This window comes from Vicugna pacos, chromosome 6, assembly GCF_048564905.1.
Source record: "Vicugna pacos chromosome 6, VicPac4, whole genome shotgun sequence".
Taxonomy (NCBI): domain Eukaryota; kingdom Metazoa; phylum Chordata; class Mammalia; order Artiodactyla; family Camelidae; genus Vicugna; species Vicugna pacos.
Window position 1 is genome coordinate 70699770 of NC_132992.1, and position 20898 is coordinate 70720667.

General features: G+C 38.6%; 1 protein-coding gene across 4 annotated transcripts in view; it reads left to right on the forward strand.

Annotated features, from left to right (window-relative positions):
* ZNF410 (zinc finger protein 410) overlaps window positions 1–20774 on the forward strand; it is a 33414-nt gene extending 12640 nt beyond the window's left edge. Inside the window, exons 4-12 of one of the 4 annotated variants that reach the window (XR_004190431.2) lie at window positions 255–473; window positions 1703–1894; window positions 4832–4982; window positions 5481–5662; window positions 10164–10253; window positions 12657–12782; window positions 13522–13662; window positions 13954–14158; window positions 15099–15185. Coding sequence is in view for 3 of the 4 variants with exons in the window: in XM_006206055.3 (XP_006206117.1) it covers window positions 255–473; window positions 1703–1894; window positions 4832–4982; window positions 5481–5662; window positions 10164–10253; window positions 12657–12782; window positions 13522–13662; window positions 15099–15226; window positions 20006–20044 (1268 nt within the window). In the remaining variant the exon portion in view is untranslated. Of the gene's footprint in view, window positions 1–254; window positions 474–1702; window positions 1895–4831; window positions 4983–5480; window positions 5663–10163; window positions 10254–12656; window positions 12783–13521; window positions 13663–13953; window positions 14159–15098; window positions 15227–20005 lie in introns of those variants that run through there. The other 3 variants (XM_006206055.3, XM_072963397.1, XM_072963398.1) reach the window with 3 other exon arrangements.
* Window positions 20775–20898: the final 124 nt, after the last annotated feature.

A 20898-nucleotide genomic window follows, 5' to 3' on the forward strand; every position in this document is an offset into this window, starting at 1 on the left:
GTGGATGGTTCGTCCTTGGTTACTGCCAAGCGTCAGAGGAGTCTGCCCTTCACATTTTGGTTGACTCTCTTTGAAGCTTTAGCTCGCTTCAACTCTTTTCTGAGGCAGATTTTGTATTTGTAAAAACTGCTGTCTGCTTCTATGAGGGTATTAGATACTAAGGGATGTTACAAGGATATTAGGTGCTATGTATCAAAAGGTGAACTCCTTGGAGATAGGTGCTACATAAAGCTGTGGTATTTTCCCTTTATTAGATGATTCTCCGAATCATACTAACTCCTCCAAGGAGGTCCCTTCCTCGGCTGTGTTGAGAAGCCTTCAGGTGAATGTGGGCCCAGACGGAGAGGAGACAAGGGCACAGACTGTACAGAAGTCCCCGGAGTTTTTGTCCACTCCAGAGTCTCCTAGCTTGTTGCAAGATCTACAGCCAAGTGATAGCACTTCTTTTATTCTTCTTAACCTAACAAGAGCAGGTATCCTTTTATCTTTTTCTGAACTCTGCTCATGCTTAAAAAAAAAAAAAAAGAAAACTGGGGGTGAGGAATCATTAATTCAGTCATACTAAAATGGAAAGAAACTTTGTTATTTTATTATTTTGGAGAATTGGTGTAGTTTGGTGATCAACTGAATGTATAGAGGGAGACTGTACGATGACTCAGAAGTTTCTTGTTTGGGAAATCAAGTGGTGTCATTGACTAAGATAGTGCACGCAGGAAGAACAGGGGGATGGTAGGAGGATGGTAGGTCTAGTTTGTGCCTGTTGATGTTGAGGTTTCACAGGGACACTTAGGTGGATGTGTCCTTTAGAGAATTAGAAACAGGAATCTAGGATTCTAGAGAGATTTGGTGTGAAATACGTAGTTTTAGTCCTTACCAGCATTCAGGAAATATATAAAACAATGGGCATGGATTCTTTGATTCAAGAGTAGTCTGGAGCATAAACAGAAAAGAAGACAAATCTAGGACCCTGAAAAAAAATTTAAGAGGGTAACAATGAGAAGGAGCTACTGGAGAAAGAAAAACAGTGAGGGTGGTGGGGAGCCAAGGGAGGAAACATTTTTAAAGAAGAAAAGTTACTAAATCATGCCAAATCCCACACAATGGGCCAGTGAGGTGAGGACTGAGAAGTATATGTCTGGTGAACTAGCAAGAGCTACTGTTATTGAGGTAGTAGAGATAGAGCCCAGAGTTCAAGAGATGAGGAGTGGATGGCAGGTGAGAAGATATATACACAAGTTAGAAGTTAAGAAACTTCAAGAAATGTGACTTTGAAGGAACAGGTGAGAAGGTGATATTTAGAGGAGTACTTGGGATTTTCTACTCTTCTAAAAAATAAAGATGGAAGAGAATTGAGTTTAGACAGATTTAAATGCTGAAAGGGAGGCTGTAATGTGGCGGCTAGGGAGGAATAGGTTGAAGATGGGAGAGAGGAGATGAAGGATTGGACTGGAATCTTAGAGCTGAGGGTTAGCCTGGTTGCTAGGAAAGACAGCTTTGCCTCTGAAACAGGAGAGGGTAAGCTAAAGACCAGCCTATCAGCTGGGAGTGGAAAGGTGATAACCTAATCTTGTATGAGAACAGAAGCTTGAGGTGAGAGGTCAAAGTCTGGAATAGCTGATTCAGGACACAGAGAGTTTCTGAGCCAGGGTGGATCAAGGATTACTTGATAGCTAATTTTCATATATTCTCTTGTTTCTTCCAGGTCTGGGCTCTTCAGCCGAACACTTAGTATTTGTACAAGATGAGGCAGAGGATTCAGGGAATGATTTCCTCTCCAGTGAGAGCACGGACAGTAGCATTCCATGGTTCCTCCGGGTTCAGGAGTTGGCCCATGACAGTTTGATTGCTGCTACTCGTGCACAGCTGGCAAAGAACGCAAAAACCAGCAGCAATGGTGAGACTCCTGTGGCATTTTCCTTTCCACTGTTGTGTGCAGAGATTTTGGTAATAAAACGGCTGTATTTTGAGTTGCATATAATCTGAATTACTTTACTGGGGAGAGCAAAAGCTAGAAATGTGTAAATTGTCTTAGTTTCCATAGAGTAACTCAGCTGTGCCAGATTCACATGTAGAACCAACTAAACTAGCATTCTCAATTGTCAGCTTTAAATAATGTATTGAGCCCCTTTTGAAGGAAAAATTTTTTGCAGATTTCAGTGTTATCTTGAATTGTTTTTATTGTAATGTTCTACACCTAGAGCTTTTACAGCATTATGAAATTATAACAGTTTTATCAATTAATACAAATAAAGCTCCAGAACCCATGAGAATAAAATTGTCAGCATGGCAAGTGATGATGTTTTGCTGAAATTAAATTGCTGCTCATGGCAGTTTAGCAATTAGCAGCTACCATAGTTCTCCTTTTTTTGTGAGGGGTTGTGAGGAGGAACCAATTCATTAGAAGACCCCTAAATATCCAAGTAGGGTATAATATGGTTTCTTTTGAGTTCAGCATGCCTGTACTACTTACTCTGTGCCACTTTTTCTTTTCTTTTTCTGTATAATTTTTATTATTATTTTTTTTAATGAAAGTACTGGGGATTGAACCCAGGACCTCACGCATGTTAAGCATGGGCTCTACCACTGAGCTATACCCTTCCCCTGTGCCACTTTTTCTTTATTCAGTAATTTTCAGTGTGGTCCCTGGATCATTAGCATCAACGGTAATTTAGAAATGTAAATTCTTAGTGAAGAATTTCTTGCATTTACATCATCTTACTGAAGCAGAAATTTGGAATTTTTTAGTAAGCCCTCTTTATAGTTATGAGCATGTTAAATCTTAAGGACTGTGGCTCTATTCAAACCACTCCCACACCATTGCAAAACCTTTGCTTGTGTAGTATGCCATAATACCTTTTGTTTTAGATCTTCCTCTGTATTTCTTCATTTAATCTGTGACAATTAAGGTTATACCACAAATTATTAAGGTAAGGTACATACTGTCATCCCCACAAATGATCACTTCCATCTAAGTTGATTGAGATACAGAAATATTTTAATTTTATATGTGATGCTGTATATCAGGGGTCAATAAAGGGCCAAATAACCACCTGTTTTGTTAACAAAGTTTTATCAAAACATAGGCATGCCCATTAATTACACATTGTCTATGGCTGTTACTGTGGCAAAGTTGAGTAATTGTGACAGAGACCATATGGCCCTCAAAGCCAAAAATATCTGCTATCTGACCCTTTACAAAAATATCTGCTATCTGACCCCTGCTCTATACAGTGCTCTCACTGGAAATTTTATCCCAAATGCAAAGACGTTACCCACATAACTGTAGTGTTTACAGTATTATCCAACAGGTAGAAATATGAGGTATGGAGTTTCTTTGTCTAGCTCACTCTTTTTTTTTTTTTGGAGCTAGTTCATCAGATGACCTCTAAATATCCAAAACTGTCATTGACTGAGGTCATTTTAAGCTAATCTATCTTCTGCAAACAGTGCTTTGGGTTTTTTTTTTTTTTTTAAGTGACTTAGGGAACACTCCTTTGAGAGATTTTATAAGGACTCAAATACAAGGCAGCTCACTCTTTTCTGAGGGATTTTTTTTTTCTGTTTTATGGTTATATCAGTGTTCTCATTGTATCTACAAAATTGAATGTAGAAAGCTCCAGCTGTCACTGGTTTAAATCTTGAATTAGCGTGGGGTTTCTACAGAGCTTTCATTAGAAATTAATTAGCTGAGCTCTGGAGTTGGTGGGAAATTTCTTTTACAATATATGCAGTTCTGTGCTGTTTAAATTTTACCCCCTTCAATTAAACAAATAAAAACTATGTGGAACAATATTAAAAAAGAACAAGTTAATTAATATTAACAGCGGGAGAACATAGGGCAGGAAGAGAATAAGATTAATAGATGGGACAGAAACTGCCTTTTATCAACTGTCAGTTTCCAAGGAGTGTGTAGGTATAACGTATTATCTTACTCTTGGCTTTTGAGAGGGATTTATATTTGGAAATATCAATCTTACTCCTGGTATATGTGAAGTGAAAAAATAAACTCCATATGCTTATAGCAGATTTAAGTGGTTGTGAATATTTTTCTCTAGTGATGTCCAACTGTGTCCTGAAGAAAATGAAAGGATGCACCACCTACTAATCTGAAATTTATTTTAAGTTTTAGTTAATTGATGTCATTTAACTTTAAGGGAGGCACTGCACTGTATGCTCCTCTCCTCCCCTTGTTTTAGTCTTTTGGACAAAAAACTTAAGCAGGTATTATCTCTGACTTTTAAAAATATGGTTAGAAATTTTAAAATCATCTGAGGTTTTGCATTCTTAAATATTTTGTAACAAAGGAGGGTTAGAAATTAGAAGGTTATTCTTATTTTTTAGAATGATAGAAACCTATAAATTGCCTTCAGAAGATAGAAATCTAAGAATGGCCATCTGCAAAAGAAATTACTACTGTAAGTTCACTACTAAGCCAGACTAGCTGCTCCTCCTTAAAATACAAGTTTTTATTACCTAGAACTTTAAGTCATCTTGTGTAGCACCTCACTCTGGGTGTTGGTATATCTACTTTCTCACTAATTTGTAATGTAAAATAGGTTTAACTGTGCTTTTTGATATGAAACCATTTTGGACATTTCTTAACACTTGCCAAAGAGTCGTAGTCTTGTGAAACAAAGCAAGGTGGCTTTTGGTAGTTCTCTGGAGTAAGAAGATGGGGGTGTGGAGCACTCTCACTTCTGTTGTTAAATGGATACAAAGAGACCTGGGTAAGATGAAGATAGATATCTGATTAATGAGTGTCTTTATTGTTTGAACCAAAGTATCTGAGTGGAATCTTTCCCTAGATTACAAATATGTGACTCTGTTACAGGAGAAAATGTCCACCTTGGTTCTGGTGATGGGCAACCCAAAGATTCTGGGCCCCTTCCTCAAGTGGAGAAGAAGCTCAAGTGCACAGTTGAAGGTTGTGACCGGACATTTGTGTGGCCAGCTCACTTTAAGTATCACCTCAAAACTCATCGGTGAGCAAATCCTAGATTCCATACTTGGAGCTCAGGAACATTAATGCTTCCAGAGGAACTTGTCCCCTAACTTGACAAATTAAAAGAAAGCAGGGGCTCCAGATCACTTGTGGTTAAGATGTTTTTGTTCTTTAATAGAAAACATTTGCATTATGTCATTTACCCCATTCTTGACAAATACTTAATAAGACATCTGGCACCTAAATGTCTTAAAGCAAGAGTTCTCAAACCTCTTTATAAAGCATAATTTCTTGGAGAACTTAAAAAAAAATACATAAGCTTAGACTCCATGCTAAACCTATGAAATCAGCATTTCAAGAAGTGGGGCATCTGTAATTTTAACAAAGTTCAAGTGATTCTGTTACATCCAGTTTGGTATTTGTTGTCTGTCTTGATACTAATAGGAGATTTGACTTGTCCTCTCTAGTAGAGAGCATTTTCAGGTATTGTTGCATATGTGATTCTTTTTTTTTTTTTTTCTTTTTTTTTTTTTCCCAGAAATGACCGCTCCTTCATCTGCCCTGCAGAAGGTTGTGGGAAAAGCTTCTATGTACTGCAGAGGCTGAAGGTGCACATGAGGACCCACAATGGAGAGAAGCCCTTTATGTGCCCTGAGTCCAGCTGTGGTAAGCAGTTCACTACAGCCGGAAACCTGAAGAACCACCTGCGCATCCACACAGGTGTGTGCAACCCCAGCATTCCTGCAGGCAGTCTACTGCTTGGTTCAGCGCTTGCTGGCTGTCCTTAGGAAAGGCTCTGAGGTGTGACTAGACTTGAAGGTTGGGGTTGTTCCTAGAACTCTGAAGATGGAATTTGCTTTCTTCAAATGCCTCATGGCACTTTTCAGTTCTTCCAATAACATTTGTCACCTCTGTGTTGGACAGTGTTGATTTCTGCCTCTAGGAAAGGAATATAAGACCTCTGATAACAATGATATGATGAGATACAGACAAAAATGAGTCTTTCTAGAGATTTTTGAACATTGCACAGTTGTAATTTTAGTCATTAACATTTATTGACTCATACAAACCGCACAGACCCTGTTTCAGGCACTAAATGGGGTAAGGTGAGGGGAAATACAAAAACTAAGATTAATTCCTGGCTTAAGAGTTTACTTTCTTGTTAGAGCCTCACAACCTGAGAAACAGAATGGGTAAGTCACTTGTTCTGGGTCAAACAACATATTAATATTAAAGGAGCAAAGTAAAGATACCTGACTTCTTAATCTAAAAGTTTAAAGGTGACTTTCCAAGCCACTGGGCAGAGCTGTGCTAAGTTTCTTGCTGGAGCTTAATCACTGAACCCAGACTACTACCTTAGGATATATAATTATTCTTCCCCACTTTCTTGCCACTTTTTCTTTCTCTTCTTTGTTTATTCATGCATTGCTAAAATGACAGAAAGTACAATTAAATGGCATTTAAAAAGTGAAACCTAAGCAGAAGCACATTTGTTTCAGGCATGTCCGTATGATTACTTCTAGATTGACATTACCACTGGATGTGTTTTAGAGCAGAATAGCTCTGTTCTCAGCTCTTTCTTTAAAGAGTAAATTGTATTGGTCCAAGAGAGCAGTTTGAATAAGAGAATAGGAAAACCACATATCTGAATAGATAAGGAAAGTAGTAGAGGTCACTATGCCTTATTAAATTCAGTAACCTCTTCATTTTTGTGCTGCTCATTATCTTTGTAGCATTTGATAAAACTGAACAATCTTTTTCAAATGCTTTCTTTTATTCAGAGTATGATGTCATTTTCTCTCTTCATTCTGACTCTTGCTCTCTCTCTCCCTTGTTAATCTCCTAATTGTTGACCAATTTCAGAATTTCAGGTTTCTCCGATTTTACCCAGTGTGCTGTCTCATTGCAATCTAGGCGTCAATTTAATCATTTTTTCCTGGATGCCTCACAGATCTGAACCTCAATATTAATATAATAGTAAAAGTTAGCATTTATTGAGGTAATTTGATATGTGCCAAGCACATGTACATTGTTTTTCATTTAATCTTCAAGATATCTTTCTCCTTTAGATACTGTGTTTATTGACAGAGAAACAAAGATTAGAGAGTTCAGTAACTTGCCCAACATTATGCTGCTAGGAAATGGCAGAGCTGGGATTTTTTTTTTAAACTTTTTTTATTGATTTGTAATCATTTTACAATGTTGTGTCAAATTAGAGCTGGGATGTTAATTCTGATATGACTCCAGAGCTCTTCTAAGGATTTTATTTTCAAATGTCTACAACTCATTTTATCTCGTGTCAAAACTGACCTCACATCTTTATTAGTAGTAACAATAGTAATTCAGTTTTACTGCCAATTTTAGTGGCTTCCTGTGAGGACTTACTGTGTGCCAGGCACTATGCTTAATATATTTAACCTGTATTATTTCATTTAATCCTCAAAGTAATCTTTTGCGGTTGTATTACATTAATTTTATAGATAAAAAGCTGATTCTCAGATTAAATATCTTTCCCATACTAATAAGTGGTAGTGCCAAGATTTGAAGTCAGGGTTAACTGGCTTGTGCTCTTAACTATTATGCAGCATTGCCTCTTGAACCTCCTCTTCTTCTATGTCCTTTTATCTCAACAAAATCAGCATCCTCTCTGTTTCCAAATAGAAAGTCAGCTTGATGCAGAGGTTCATGCCGCTAGATTCTGATGCATATTTTTGGAAAGCCCCTTTTTCTAAGATTCTCAAGTTCATCTTGCTAAACATTTAACCTTGTTTATTAACTGGAATTTTCTGTTTTCCTAACATTTATTCTGTCATGTACATGAGTATATTGTTCATTCATTTGGTAACTTTTTGAGTGCCTAGTCAGTGTGAGTATACAGATATGCTTTCAAAAGTTACAGACCACTGGAAAATCAGAAACATTAGACTGTGTGGTACAGTCTGAAAGAACAGTATCATCTAGAGCTGTGCTGCTCCCTCCTTCAAGGCCCAGCTCCCGTGTCGTCACCATGCCCACCTTACTTGCCGAATTTCTTGTTTCTGTTTTACTCTCTCACACTATGACACTCATAACAGTTCTGACACCAGATGTGTTTTTCCCGACACCACGCAATTCTCTGCAGCACCAGCTGGGTGTCTCCAGTGTAACTCAGTTCTGACACTGTCTGGAGATAGCATCAGATCCCAAGGTTAAGAACTCAGTCCACAATACTGCCACCCACTTCAGATGCCAGTTGTAATAGCAGGTCTCCAAGTAATACACAGCTTCTGTCTGACTTGGCTACCAACTGGAGGTTCCCACAACCCTCCCTTTTGGATTTGATTATTTCCTAGAACAGCTCACAGAACTCAGGGAAAAGCTTACTGTTTACTAGTTTATTATGTGATAAAGGATACAGATGAACAGCCAGGCGAAGAGATACATAGGGTGACATTTGGAAGAGGCACAAGTGCAGGAGCTTCTGTCCCTGTGGAGTTGAGGTGTGCCACTCTACCGGCACGTGTACGTATTCACCAATCCAGGAGCTCTCTGAACCCTGTACTTTGGGGATTTTTATAAGGGTTTCATCACATAGACATGATTGATCATTAACTCGATTTCCAGCCCCTCTCTCCTCTCTGGAGAATGAGGGGTAGAGCTGAAAATCCCAAGCTGCTGCTGCTTTTTTTTTTTTTTTCCCCAAGCTTCTAATCCTGATTTGGCATTCTGGTGGCCAGCCCCCATCGAGGAGCCCAGCAAGAGTCACCTCATTAGAGCAAAAGACACTGCTGTCACCTAGGAAATTCCAAGGGGTTTAGGAACTCTGTCAGAAATCATGGTCCAAGACCAAATACCGGAACAAAAGATGATCCTATTGCTCTTATCACTTAAAAAATTACAAAAGTTTTAAGAGCTTTGTATCAGGAACTGGTATCTAAGAGCAAATGTTAGAACAAAAAAAATTCTCCTAGCATCCCTATTTACTAGGATTTACTAGGGTTTCCTGTGTCAAGAACCACAGACAGAGACCAAAATGCATACTTATTATTTCACAGTTGTCATTTTCTGAACTTGCTCTTGGCACTCTCAGTTTCAAGGCTGTGCTCATATTAGTCTTGTGCCTGAAATTTCCTTTCCTTGTCATCTTGTAAATTCAGCTTAAATTCAGCTTCTTTTAAAAATTATCGCAATAATAATTCCTCCCCTTTTTAAATGCCACTTTTTTTTGTACAGGAATTTGTATTAAAGTTACTTATGAATACATTTATCTTTTACTACATTGTGACCCTTGGAAGATAGGAACTTCATGTCTGATTTTTTTCACTTTTTATTTTGTAATAATTATGGACTCATGAGAAGTTGCAAAAAGAGTACAGAGAGTTCTGTATGTGCTTTACCCAGCTTCCCCACAAAGTGCCGTCTTGCGTAGTCATAGTACAACATCAAAATTGAAAAGTCACCAGTACTGTCAGTCTACAGGCCTTATTCAGTTTTTACCATGCATCTTTGATTTTTAAAATAACAAAGTAATACTGTAGAAAATCCAAATTACAGAAAAACACAAAAAAGAAAATGAATCATCCTTAATACCACTGTCCGGATATAACTACTGTTAACACATTGTTACAGATTTTTTTTCTGCCTGCTTCTGACTAAACACCTGTTTTTGTTTGCTTTATAAAATGGAACTATGTAATATCTATTTTATAACTTCTAAAAATCTGCACTTTTATTATTTTGTTGTTGTTGGGGGAGGTAATTAGATTTTCATTTGTTTATTTTAATGGAGGTACTGGAAATCAAACCCAGGACCTCGCGCATGCTAGGCACTGAGCTATACCCACGCCCCTGTACTTTAAATGAATCTAGAAACTGAATCTTAAAGAGAAGTGATGTAAAAATCCTAAGAGCATATGCGGTGTTAATCTTGATATCCCCCAAAGGGATGAGATCACTGCAGAAGGTAGTTCAGTGTAGCTGGGGCTCAGCACTTAGTCAGGAGAGAGAAGGAAATACGATGCTCAGAGGCAGCCACTCTAAAGAAAAGAGCAGGGCTGTCTGGAGGGCTGTGTACTAGGCGATCACTGAGACGTGACACCTGCTAGATACCCTGGTTGAAATTACGTAGCATGAATTCAAGAAATCAGAGTAAGCCATTGGAAACAGGAAAAGATTGATGGGAAAAGAGAATGATAGTTAATTCATCAGAAGACTGACTTTTTATCTCATTTTCTGTCTCTAGGAGAGAAGCCTTTCCTCTGTGAAGCCCAAGGATGTGGCCGTTCCTTTGCTGAATATTCTAGCCTTCGAAAACATTTGGTGGTTCACTCAGGTACTAGAACCTGTTCCATTCATAAATTTCAGGGAAGGTGGAGAGCCAAAGGAGTAAAAGGTTAGGATAGTGGTATAAAGAAATCTAAAAAGAAAGAAACTGTTCATTGTAAAGTTTCCTCCTCATCATGACAGAATCAGAAATCAAGGCCCTTGGTACTTGTATTCAAAGGGTTGTATAGTGAGGGAGGGTGGAATCTAATTGTTATTATTTTCAACTGAGCCATTGAACTGCTTTCTAATCCAGACCTTTTTTTGAGGAGATTAACAAATTTATTTGGCACTACTGTGGGTGCTTTATAAGTTACTTCAGATATGGCCCATGGAGGTTATTTAGAGCAGAGACTTGCCAAGGCAGGGGTGAACTCAAAGTGGAGAGATTCTAGAATGGAATCAGGTAATTGTTCAAGTGGCTAGCCATGGAAAGCAAAGGGAAACCAGAAAGGGAGGAACAGAGAGAAGGAACTGGAAGTTATTTATGATGAAGACAGCAAAGCAGTTCTGTGGGAGCAAGGGAGTTGGAGAGGTGTAATCAGTCAGGGATGAGGAATTTCAGAGCTGAGATCCTAGGGTGGAGCAACTTTTTTTTTTTTGTGATGGCGATTCTAAGCAGAAGTGACAAACTGATAGCCTGTGGATTAGATGTGGACTTCCCAGTGTGTTTTGCTTGGCTTGTAGAGTGTTTCTGTTTTCTTTATTTTACTATGTAAAATTATGTCAAATGTAGTAAAAGTAGAGGAAAAAAATGCTTTTTTTACGTAATAATAATACTATTATCGTACCTGTCAAAATTAACAATAACTCCTTGGCTTTATCTCAGACCTGGTCTATGTTTAAATTCTTTCCAGTTGACTCAGAAATGTCTGTTCAAGTGGGTTTATTTAAATCAGGATCCAACAGGGTCCTGTTGTTGTATTTGTTAGTAAGTCTTCTTGAATCTAGATCTGTCTACACTTAAATTTTTTTTTCATGCTGTAGACTTACTGCACAACAGAGTCAGCCAGGTACTGTAGTTCATCCCATATTTCAGGTCATTTAACTTGTTCCCCTATATTTCCTATAAATAGAAGTAAGCCCTAAAAGCCTCCGCTTTTGACAATGATATGTTATAGGTGGTTGTATGTGTTTCATTTAACGTCACAGTAGGAGGTACACGGTGTTTGGTTGTCAAAACTGATCTGTTGGTTCAGGTGGTAATACCCTTGAACACCATTGTAAAGTTCCCTAGCAACCTTTTGCCTTATGGTTTCATCTCTGAATGATGCCTGAATTCATTATTTCATTAGAACTGTGAAATGGTGATTTTTCTGATTCTGTTATTCATCCACATTCATTAACTGGAATTCTTCTCTATAATGAGTCTCACTAGGGCTGTTTGGTAATTTGCACAGGAAAGGCAAGATAAATGTGTAATTCTTTCAGTTGTGTTTTCAGAATAAGATACTGTGTTCTGGTTACTTCTAGTAGTGTCAGATAAGTGGCATTTTCATTGCTTTTTTCCTCTCAGTATTGTATTGAATTCATGGATTTCTGTATATTCACTGTATTTCAATTGATTGCAGTTATTTTTCAACAGCTTTTGGACCTATAATGCATATACTTTAAAATTCACCCATTGTAAGTATACACATCAGTGATTTTTAGAAAGTATGTAGAAATGGACAGTCATCACCACAATCCAGTTTTAGAACACTTGTGTCACACCACAAAGGTCCTTTGTGCCCCTTTGCTGTCAGTTCCTCCTCCCACCCAGATCCAGACAGTCATTGGCCAGCTTTCTGTCTCTGTAGATTTTGCCTCTTCTGTGAATTTTCTGGCCATTTCACCTAATTTTTGCTACCTACTAATCCCCTGTAGGCATGCATTTTTTACCCTCCTTTGGGTGTGGCTGTCTAAGTAGGTGGAATGGAGATTGAGGGTTTCAGACTTCAGGACTTAGGGGATAGTTCAGATCATTGTATAAAAGAACCACCAGTGCGAATGTTGAAGACTGAGAGTTGTGGCAGGATTGGAATCCAGTGTTGGAATCCTTGAGGATAGTACATGTCCTAGAGGTCATGGAAAACTATCTGAAAAGGTAAGTCAGTATTCTGTGTGGCTGCCATTATCTTATACCAAAGAGATTGTTTTGTGAAAGCAGCACTACAGTGGGTCTGGAAAGAACTGGAGGCTGGGAGTAGTGAGTGTTCTAAGCCTTCTTGGTGTACTCTTCTGGCCTTCTCCCGTGTGCTGAAAGTTGAGAGAGAGGCTGAGGGGAGTTGCAGAATGGGAGAAGGACCAGCCTCTTAATGTTTAGTTTAGCATCCTCTGGGCTTCTTCATGTAGGGCTTGAATCCATTCTCTTGCTGTCAGAAATGTACCCTGTCTTTTTGGTTACCCTGTCTTAACCTGGTGCATGTTTCAGGAGAGAAGCCTCATCAGTGTCAAGTCTGTGGGAAGACCTTCTCTCAAAGTGGGAGCAGGAATGTGCACATGAGAAAGCATCACTTGCAGATGGGAGCAGCTGGGAGTCAAGAGCAGGAACAAACTGGTAAGGAGAAGAGGGTGGAGTGGAGGACTATATTTTGGGGGTTCAAAAGCCAATTAACTGGCCTGTCTGATAGGGAAATTTTCTGTCTTTTGGGTAGAGAGACTGGTCTCATGTAACCGACTAGTGGTTTCCAAATGTAGCTGTACAGTAAAATCGTTTGCAAGCTTTAAAACATGTATTTTGTATTGCTTGTCCACCACCCTCCCACCCCCACCACCCCATCCTGCTGAGCAAAACAGCCAATAAAGGAGATTACTTGGGAGCAAAATCCAGAGTCTATAGTTTTAAAAGTTCTCCTAGTAAGTTTGATGGTAACTAGTGCTGATCTATGAACCAGCATTTGAGTATCACCGTGATTAAGATTTTTGTATGACAAGGAAGTTTTTTACTTTCATGACTCCTTTTTTTTACCCTAACTTAATACATTTTTATTATTCCTTTCCCATCTTTCCTTAATCAGTTATTCTATTTCAAATACTCCTTTCTAAGGATGCATCCATCCCATTTCATATGTTAATTATCCAGATGCTGATCACAAGCAAGGATATTTATCCATGAGGCTCAACTCTCCCTTCTAGGTTTATTTTTGCTTTCCAAAAGTAAGTGAAATAGGAGGTGGCATCCAAGATACAGGTTAACTTCGAGTTCTGAAAGAAAAAGCCAGCTTCCTGTGAAGGAAAACGGGGACCAGGCATAGCCTTGACTGCTGTATGTCTTTCACATCCTATTCTCTGTGCAGCTGAGCCACTAATGGGCAGTAGTTTGCTTGAAGAGGCTTCAGTAACCAGTAAAAACCTGGTGTCTATGAATTCCCAGCCCAGCCTTGGTGGAGAGCCCTTGAACCTACCAAATACCAATTCTATCCTAGGAGTAGATGATGGTAAGACTCTCAATTCTCCTTTATTTGGGGAAAATGGACTGCAACCAGGGACTAAGAAATGGTATTGTCTCTGAAATGGAGGTTTTAATTAATTTCATTTCTTGTGAGTAGCAGTAGTATGATTGAGTAGCATTTGTGTTCTTTGTCTCTGGGGTGGGTTAGTGAATCTGTAAAAAAAAAAATTTTTTTTTCATTGAAAATGTAACAAAAAAATAAAGAGAAAAAAAATTTAAGAAAATTATCCGTAATCCTAGCATCCTAGCCCAACTATTTCTATCTTTCCTATTGCAGTTATGGAAGAACTTAACTTTTAAAACATTTATACAGAACATAACCAGGTTTTACAGAGGAGAATTAAGGCAATTTCTCCATACCTTCAAAAGCCATATCTTCTGGAGAAAAGAAAGGGCTCTCTAGGAAACAGTTGCTCCTCTCTGGTATAGAAATTTCACCCAAGTTACACAGGCCAGGCCCTCTTCTCTGAAAAACTTAACAGGTGAGGTCAGCATGCATTTATTCAGTGCCTACTGTGTACCTGGCACCATGGGAAAGATAAAAGTAGAGGACAGGGGCCTTAAAATCTAGCTGAGAGGTCAAAGCTTACATGTGGGGAATGGCATCTAGAGAGTAGGAGATAGTACATAAGCCGACATTGTTATGTGGTATAGTCTGGAAGGGCAGCGTAAGCTAGAAAGCCCCTTAGAAGATACTCTTTGAGAGCTAAGTGGTATATGTGTGAACTATTTCCAGAAAATTTTCCTGGTGATCCCACTGATGAACACTTAATAAGTCTGAGGTCCTATGTTTTAGTTACTTATATCCCACTCAGTCAGTTTTGGGTGGAATGGCCTTGTTTTTGTAACTAATATGTAGAGCCCACGAGGCCCAGAGTGTGCTTCCACAATAAGCCTCCTCTGTTTCATAAATGGTACTAGCAGATAACTGAAGCCCGAGGCACAGAAATTGCATGGAGCTACTTAGCCATAAGGAAAAAAGGAGGAAAGGATAGTGACTAGGAACTTTAAAGCCAAGTTTAAGGTCTTGACCTGCACGTATTGCACTCTTTGTATCACTGGTGACTGCTTTTAGCATTGGCTCTGGTTCCCTCATTTGCCTGCCTAAGAAGCTTTTGACCTGTTTCATGTGCGATTTTAATCCAGTGGATAGTGCTAAAGCCGTATTACTTAAATTGGTATATTGAAAAATGGGCAACTCTTATATCAAAAGTTTTTGCCTTTTCTTCTCATACCAGTTTTGCAATACTTTCCAAATTCACTGATAATGATTATTAGTCAAAAATTTATTTGAAAGAAATACAGGAACGTGGGATTTGGTTTTTTGGGGAACAGTTTTTAGTGTTCTTAATGAGAGACTTGGTAATTCACGTAGGTATATCTGGATTCACTTTGCATTGAAACATTTTTCTGCTGTTTCAGAGGTGCTTGCTGAAGGATCCCCACGTCCCCTGTCTTCAGTGCCTGATGTGACACATCACTTGGTGACCATGCAGTCAGGGAGGCAGTCATATGAGGTTTCTGTCCTAACTGCCGTAAATCCACAGGAGGTAAATCTGTCTGTTGCTGTTACTTTGTTTCTGTGGAGATTAATGTGGAGAATGATTGAGAATCTAGTTTAGAGGCGCTGAAGAAAATTCTCCAATTTCCCTTTCCTGGAAACTTTGACTAGAATATCTTCCCTTAAGCTAAGCATGAGTCCAGCTTTGAAAGGAGCCCTAGTGTTAGAGTCTCCTGAACTGGGAGCTTGATCAGTCACAGCTGGGACCCTCAACTCTAATTTCCTTTATACACATGCCTTAATTAAGTGAGATCAGCTCCTACTGCTCTCTGCCTCCCTTGCGATGAGGATGCTGCTTTATAAAGAAAATAACATCTTGAGACAGAGTAGAGTGCTCCTTGAGTAAGAAGGTAGTGACAAAATCATTAATAATTATCATTCATTTTACTAGGGTCATGTATCTGGGAGATATCGGGCTGAACCAACTGAGCGTATAGGAATGTGTTTACTTGCTTGTTGTTGAATAAGAAACATCATTTAAATCTAAGAGGGCTTTAGGTTGATTCTGAGCACTCCTAACCCTATGGTTTTGGCTCTGACCCAGAAAACAGAATGAAAACCAGTCAGGCTTCTAAAATCTTAGGATATTTCATTGGCCCACATCACGGAGACAGATGACTTCATCACGTGCTTGTTTCTTAGGCATAGGCTTTTGCCAAAAACCTGTGTAGCCTGGATCCTTTCAGTATTATAGTATCTTTCAGGGTGCACTCCTGTCTTTTCCCTTTTCCTTTCATTATAACCTTCAGACCACAGTTAGCTGTGGCTGACTATAGCATTGAAATGACTCTGCGTCCTATATTGAATATTCTCAATTTTTCTGTAATATTCCTGAGGATACCCAGGATCAAAAGGCTCTGGGTGTGCATGTTAATGTGTCTACCAGGACCTGTCCTTGTATTCATCATTGTGACACTCTGTCTCACTCTTGCTTGTTATATTGAAAGTTTTTGTTATTGGTATCATTGGTTCTTTCCTATGTTGCCTTCTCTAAGTGCTTTGCCTTTATTTTTAGCCCTCTTCATTTATCTGTTTAAAAATCTTTATTATGGAAGTTTTCAAAGAGCATATTTAGTGAGAAAGAGAATAGTATAATGGACCCATGTACCTGTCACCCATCGTCAACAATTAACTCTCTATTACTCTTGTATCTTCCCTCCTACTGTTTTTGTTGCTGTTTTGTTTATGCTGGAGTATTTTAAATCAAATAACAGACATAAAATTTCATCTGTAAATATTTCAATATGTACCTCTAACAGCTAAAGATTTTTTCATAACTATAGTTGTATCACACCCAACAATATTAACAATAATTTACTGATTGATATCCTCTAATACCTTGCCTTTTCATTTTTTTCTCAAAAGTATCTTTGTATGGTTGGTTGGTTTGAATTAGGATTCAAACAAGGTCTATACATTGCATTTGGTTAATAATTCTCTTTATCGCTAATAGTCCTCCCCCTCTTTTTTCAGTGGCTATCTATTTAAGGAATTAGGCTATTTGTCTTGTAGAATTTCCCATATTCTGGTTTTTGGCCGATTAACTCCTTTTTTATTTGATATATTTCTCTACCCACAGATTTCCTAAAAACCGGTGGTTACATTTAGAGGCTTGATTAGATTCATGATTGTTTTTAACCCTTGGCAAGAGTATTTCATGGGTGGTACTCTTCCTACTACATCCCATCAGGAGACACATGATGTGTCTTACTGATCTCAGGGTTGACAAGTGGGTTATGTTAAAGTTTTGACAACTGTTACTAATCATGGCCTAGATCTGTTTTTTCATTAGGGCTTGCAAATGGTGATATCCTAATTCTCTTACCCACATGCTTTTATTAACTGATTTTTCTATAAAAGAAATACTTTCATTAACTATTGGGTTGCTCTGAAATAGTTCAGAAAAATCATCCCCCTCTCTTTGTACCTAGTACAAATTATCCTGACAAACCAATCCACAACACTCAGCATTTTCTTTTTTTATATTTGAAATCTTGGAGATTTTCTCTCTCAGACTGCTAAATACCTTTTTTTATTGAAGCACTCCATGTTACTCCAAATAAATGCCAGATTTATAAAAACTTAATTCAATGAAAACAAATACATGTATATTCCTAGATGACTGAAGTACTGTGCTGTACACCAGAAATTGACACAACATTGTAAACTAACTATACTTTAATAAAAATGTATATTAAAAGAAAACTTAATTCATTCAACAGACATTATGTACCTGATGTGTGCAAGGCACCCTCCTGGGTACTAGTTATACAGTAGTAAATAAAATACAATCTCTGCCTCAAAGAGCTTACAGTCAGAGTTAGGACTAACTAACTTCTACCTTTTATAACTATGTAAATGGTGCCCCTGGAGAAGGGCAACAGATTAATAAACTGGCAATTTTTATACAGGCAGTAATGCTAGTCTTGGGGGAAATCAGGGAATAAGTTTTAGAGTTTAACTTGGGACCTGAGGGATGACTAGCGATCATCCTGATGGAGAAGTGGGAGGAACTGGAAGAAATTTAACCAGCATATAGGTAGCGGTGTATACAAAGGCAGAAGTTAAGAGGGAGCAGGGCACGACTGTGGAATCACAAAGGGTTGAGTGTGATGGACATGGAATGGAGAGATGGGTGTGGAATGGGAAAATGAGAGCAGGAAGGACAAGCTGGTCCCTCTCTTGAAGGGCCTTACAGGATGTGACTTAATCCTGGGGCATTTGGGGAGCCACTGCCTGGTTTTAAACGGGGTATGACGTTGTCAGGTTTGTGTATGCAGAAAGTCCAGTAATAGTGCATTTATTCTCTTGAACCTAGAATTGGCTTTAGAGTGTCCTTGTCTAGGTGATGCTCACTCACAGCCTCAGGCAGACACAGTAACACAGGCTACCTAAGAAAAAATAAACAAAAGAAAACTTGGTCTTCACCCTAGAAGGATACAAAGGGCCTCAGACATTTAATAGAAAAAATATTTAACAACCCAGAGAGCAAAGTGCTGCCCTTAGATGTAGCTGAAAATCCTGCACTATCACTTCTTCCTCATGGGTCCCTGTGTATTTACAAATACAGCCTCTCTCAGCCTCACTCCTTTTGTGTTTCCTTTACTATTACCATTATTATCTTCCTCTTACCAAGGCATTTCCACTGCTCATCTCCTCCTTTTCCTTCTCAAGGTAGGCTTATTACATCCTCCAGTACCTTCACTTTTTTCAAACTCTAAGCCACTGAAGGCTCCAGGCTTTGTTTCCTCATCCAGGGTCTAGGTACTAACAGACCATTCCTTCAGTGGGTGAGGAATGTTGATTCCTTAGGGTTTCTCAGATGCCAGAGAAGGAGAAGGCAGTAGCAACCCTGAAGATGCCACATGCCCATTATTGTTGTTTAAAGATCACCAGGCATTGTAGGTCAGACCTGTAAGAATCTGCTGATGCACTTCTATTTGGACTCCTATAAATACGCTCTAAAAATAAAAATAACTTATTAAGAATATCAGAGAACGAAAAATCAAGTATCAGAAAATATTATGGAAAATACATGAAAAACTGCAAGGTGACTCTCTCTCATATGGCTCAGACTGGACAGTTCTGATTTCCCCTCAGTGTGGCTGGTCTTCTGAGAATCAGAGGACTCACTGTGCAGGCCCAGCTGAAACTCTGGGGCTTTTGGATCTCCTGTGGACTGAAGGTCATCCCAAATACGGTTTCATAGCCACACCGAGTTCACATTCTTAAACTCAGGAACCAATATAAGTGATTGCCAGGTAGCTTTGACTGTACCATAGAATATTTCCCAAATAAAACAAGGAGGAAAACAGAAATGACACATTCTTTTAGCAGTTCTCATAGAGTGCCATTGCTAAGTTTGAGTGCAAACATCTGGATCTTGGTCTAGATTAAAAACATTCCATTCTTACATCTTTACTACACAGCATCAGATGAAATCTGTGGTTTAAGTTTTAAATGTTTCTTTAAATTTTTAAAAAGTCTGTATCATTAAATTCTACTATATAAATTACCTTCATCTAAATTAAGATCACCAAGTAAATACATCTCAGCACAAGAATTTATCAGATGAGATTTTAACCTACATCATTTTTTATTGTTTACACTGTATTATTCCCATCTCATTTTCTTTTCATAATAAATTGGAACCAAATTTCATCAATTAGTATGCAAAACCACCTTTCAGCAGGAACCCTGAGTGTAAAGTAGAATGTCCATGGTAGCTACCACCCTGTTGGAGAGTCTCAGGCTTGTCTTGCCTCATCACAGGAAAAGTTTTTTTTAAGCCCAGGGAACCCCTGAATTTTTTTTTATTTATATTTTTTTCTCTCATAGAGAACTCACTGAGAGTAGCCTTCCATTCCTTTTACTTCTCCTTGAGCCTTCAGCTAACACAGACTGATAAAAGTTTTTGGTTCCACCATTTCTGATTTCCCTGTGAGTTACAGATTCCTCCATCACTGACTAGTGAGGATGTGATTACACGAACAGCAGTTTGGCTTATAGACTCAGGATATTTTTATTGCCCTAGTGGAAATGCCAGCATCATAAAGTGGCCCAAGTGCTGTCCCAAGGCCAGTATATAAATGAGAGCTGTTAGTTTATGCATGTCTCCTGCTTTGGAAATAGATATCCCTGACTCACCCTGCAGTACATTCCTCACTTCTAATTGTAAACCTAATTGTAAACCTTTCATTTTAGTATGACCTATTTTTCTTATTATTCAGTGGTAACCTACTCTGGATTTGTTTTTAATCTCTTACAGTTACTAAACCAAGGAGATTTAAGTGAAAGACGGACATGAGCATGGGTGCTGACTGCTGGAAGAGTAGCTCTGTCTGATCCCAGAGTGCATATAGTGGGAACAGGATGCTTATGGCTCACACTATGCCGGAACCAAAATCAATCTGTGAAGGATAGGACCTTGTTTTTGCCTCTGCTCATCTTTCCTGACATAGAAGATGAATGTAGGAGAGCTTCTCTTCAACTACCATTTCATTCAGACAAGGAAGAAAGCAGTGAATATGGGCTGGGTAAATGTACCTACCTCTCCTCCCACTGCAGAATTTTTGGGATGGATTTCTCCCAAAAGTGAATTTGATTACGTGTTGGCTGAAGTTTCCCAGTATGACTGTTGAGGGGCGGTTTTCCTATGAAGAGTTTTCATATGGGTGAACTAAATCCTGCCACCAACCATAAAACTTCACCAAGAAGTTGAGCTTTCAAGATGCCTTGTTGCTTTGGAGAAGGGAGTAATGTCAGTTCTGTTGTGACATTCTCCCTTTAGCAACCTGAGTAAGAAACTCTCCGCCACTGGGCTGCAAAAAATTAATTACTTGAATCCCTGCTTGGCCCAGGCTGAGGTACTATCTTGCCCTGTACACCTCTACTTGGCCATTTTGCTTTCTTTGTTTATGGAACATGGAACATACAGTAGCATGTTAAGAGGTTGTTTGTTTTTTGTTTTTAAGTTAAAAATCACATGATTCAGAACAATGGCTTTTCCTTTAAATAAACAAAACAGTTGGTCAGTTCTTTGGCTCCTTGTTTTAAACAAAATTTTTCTTAGGAGATTGAGAAAATAGTTCAGTCTTTCCCTTTAATGTAGGGGACTGATTTACCCTTAGGAGTCCATGCAGGTAAAAACTGAGCTCAGGA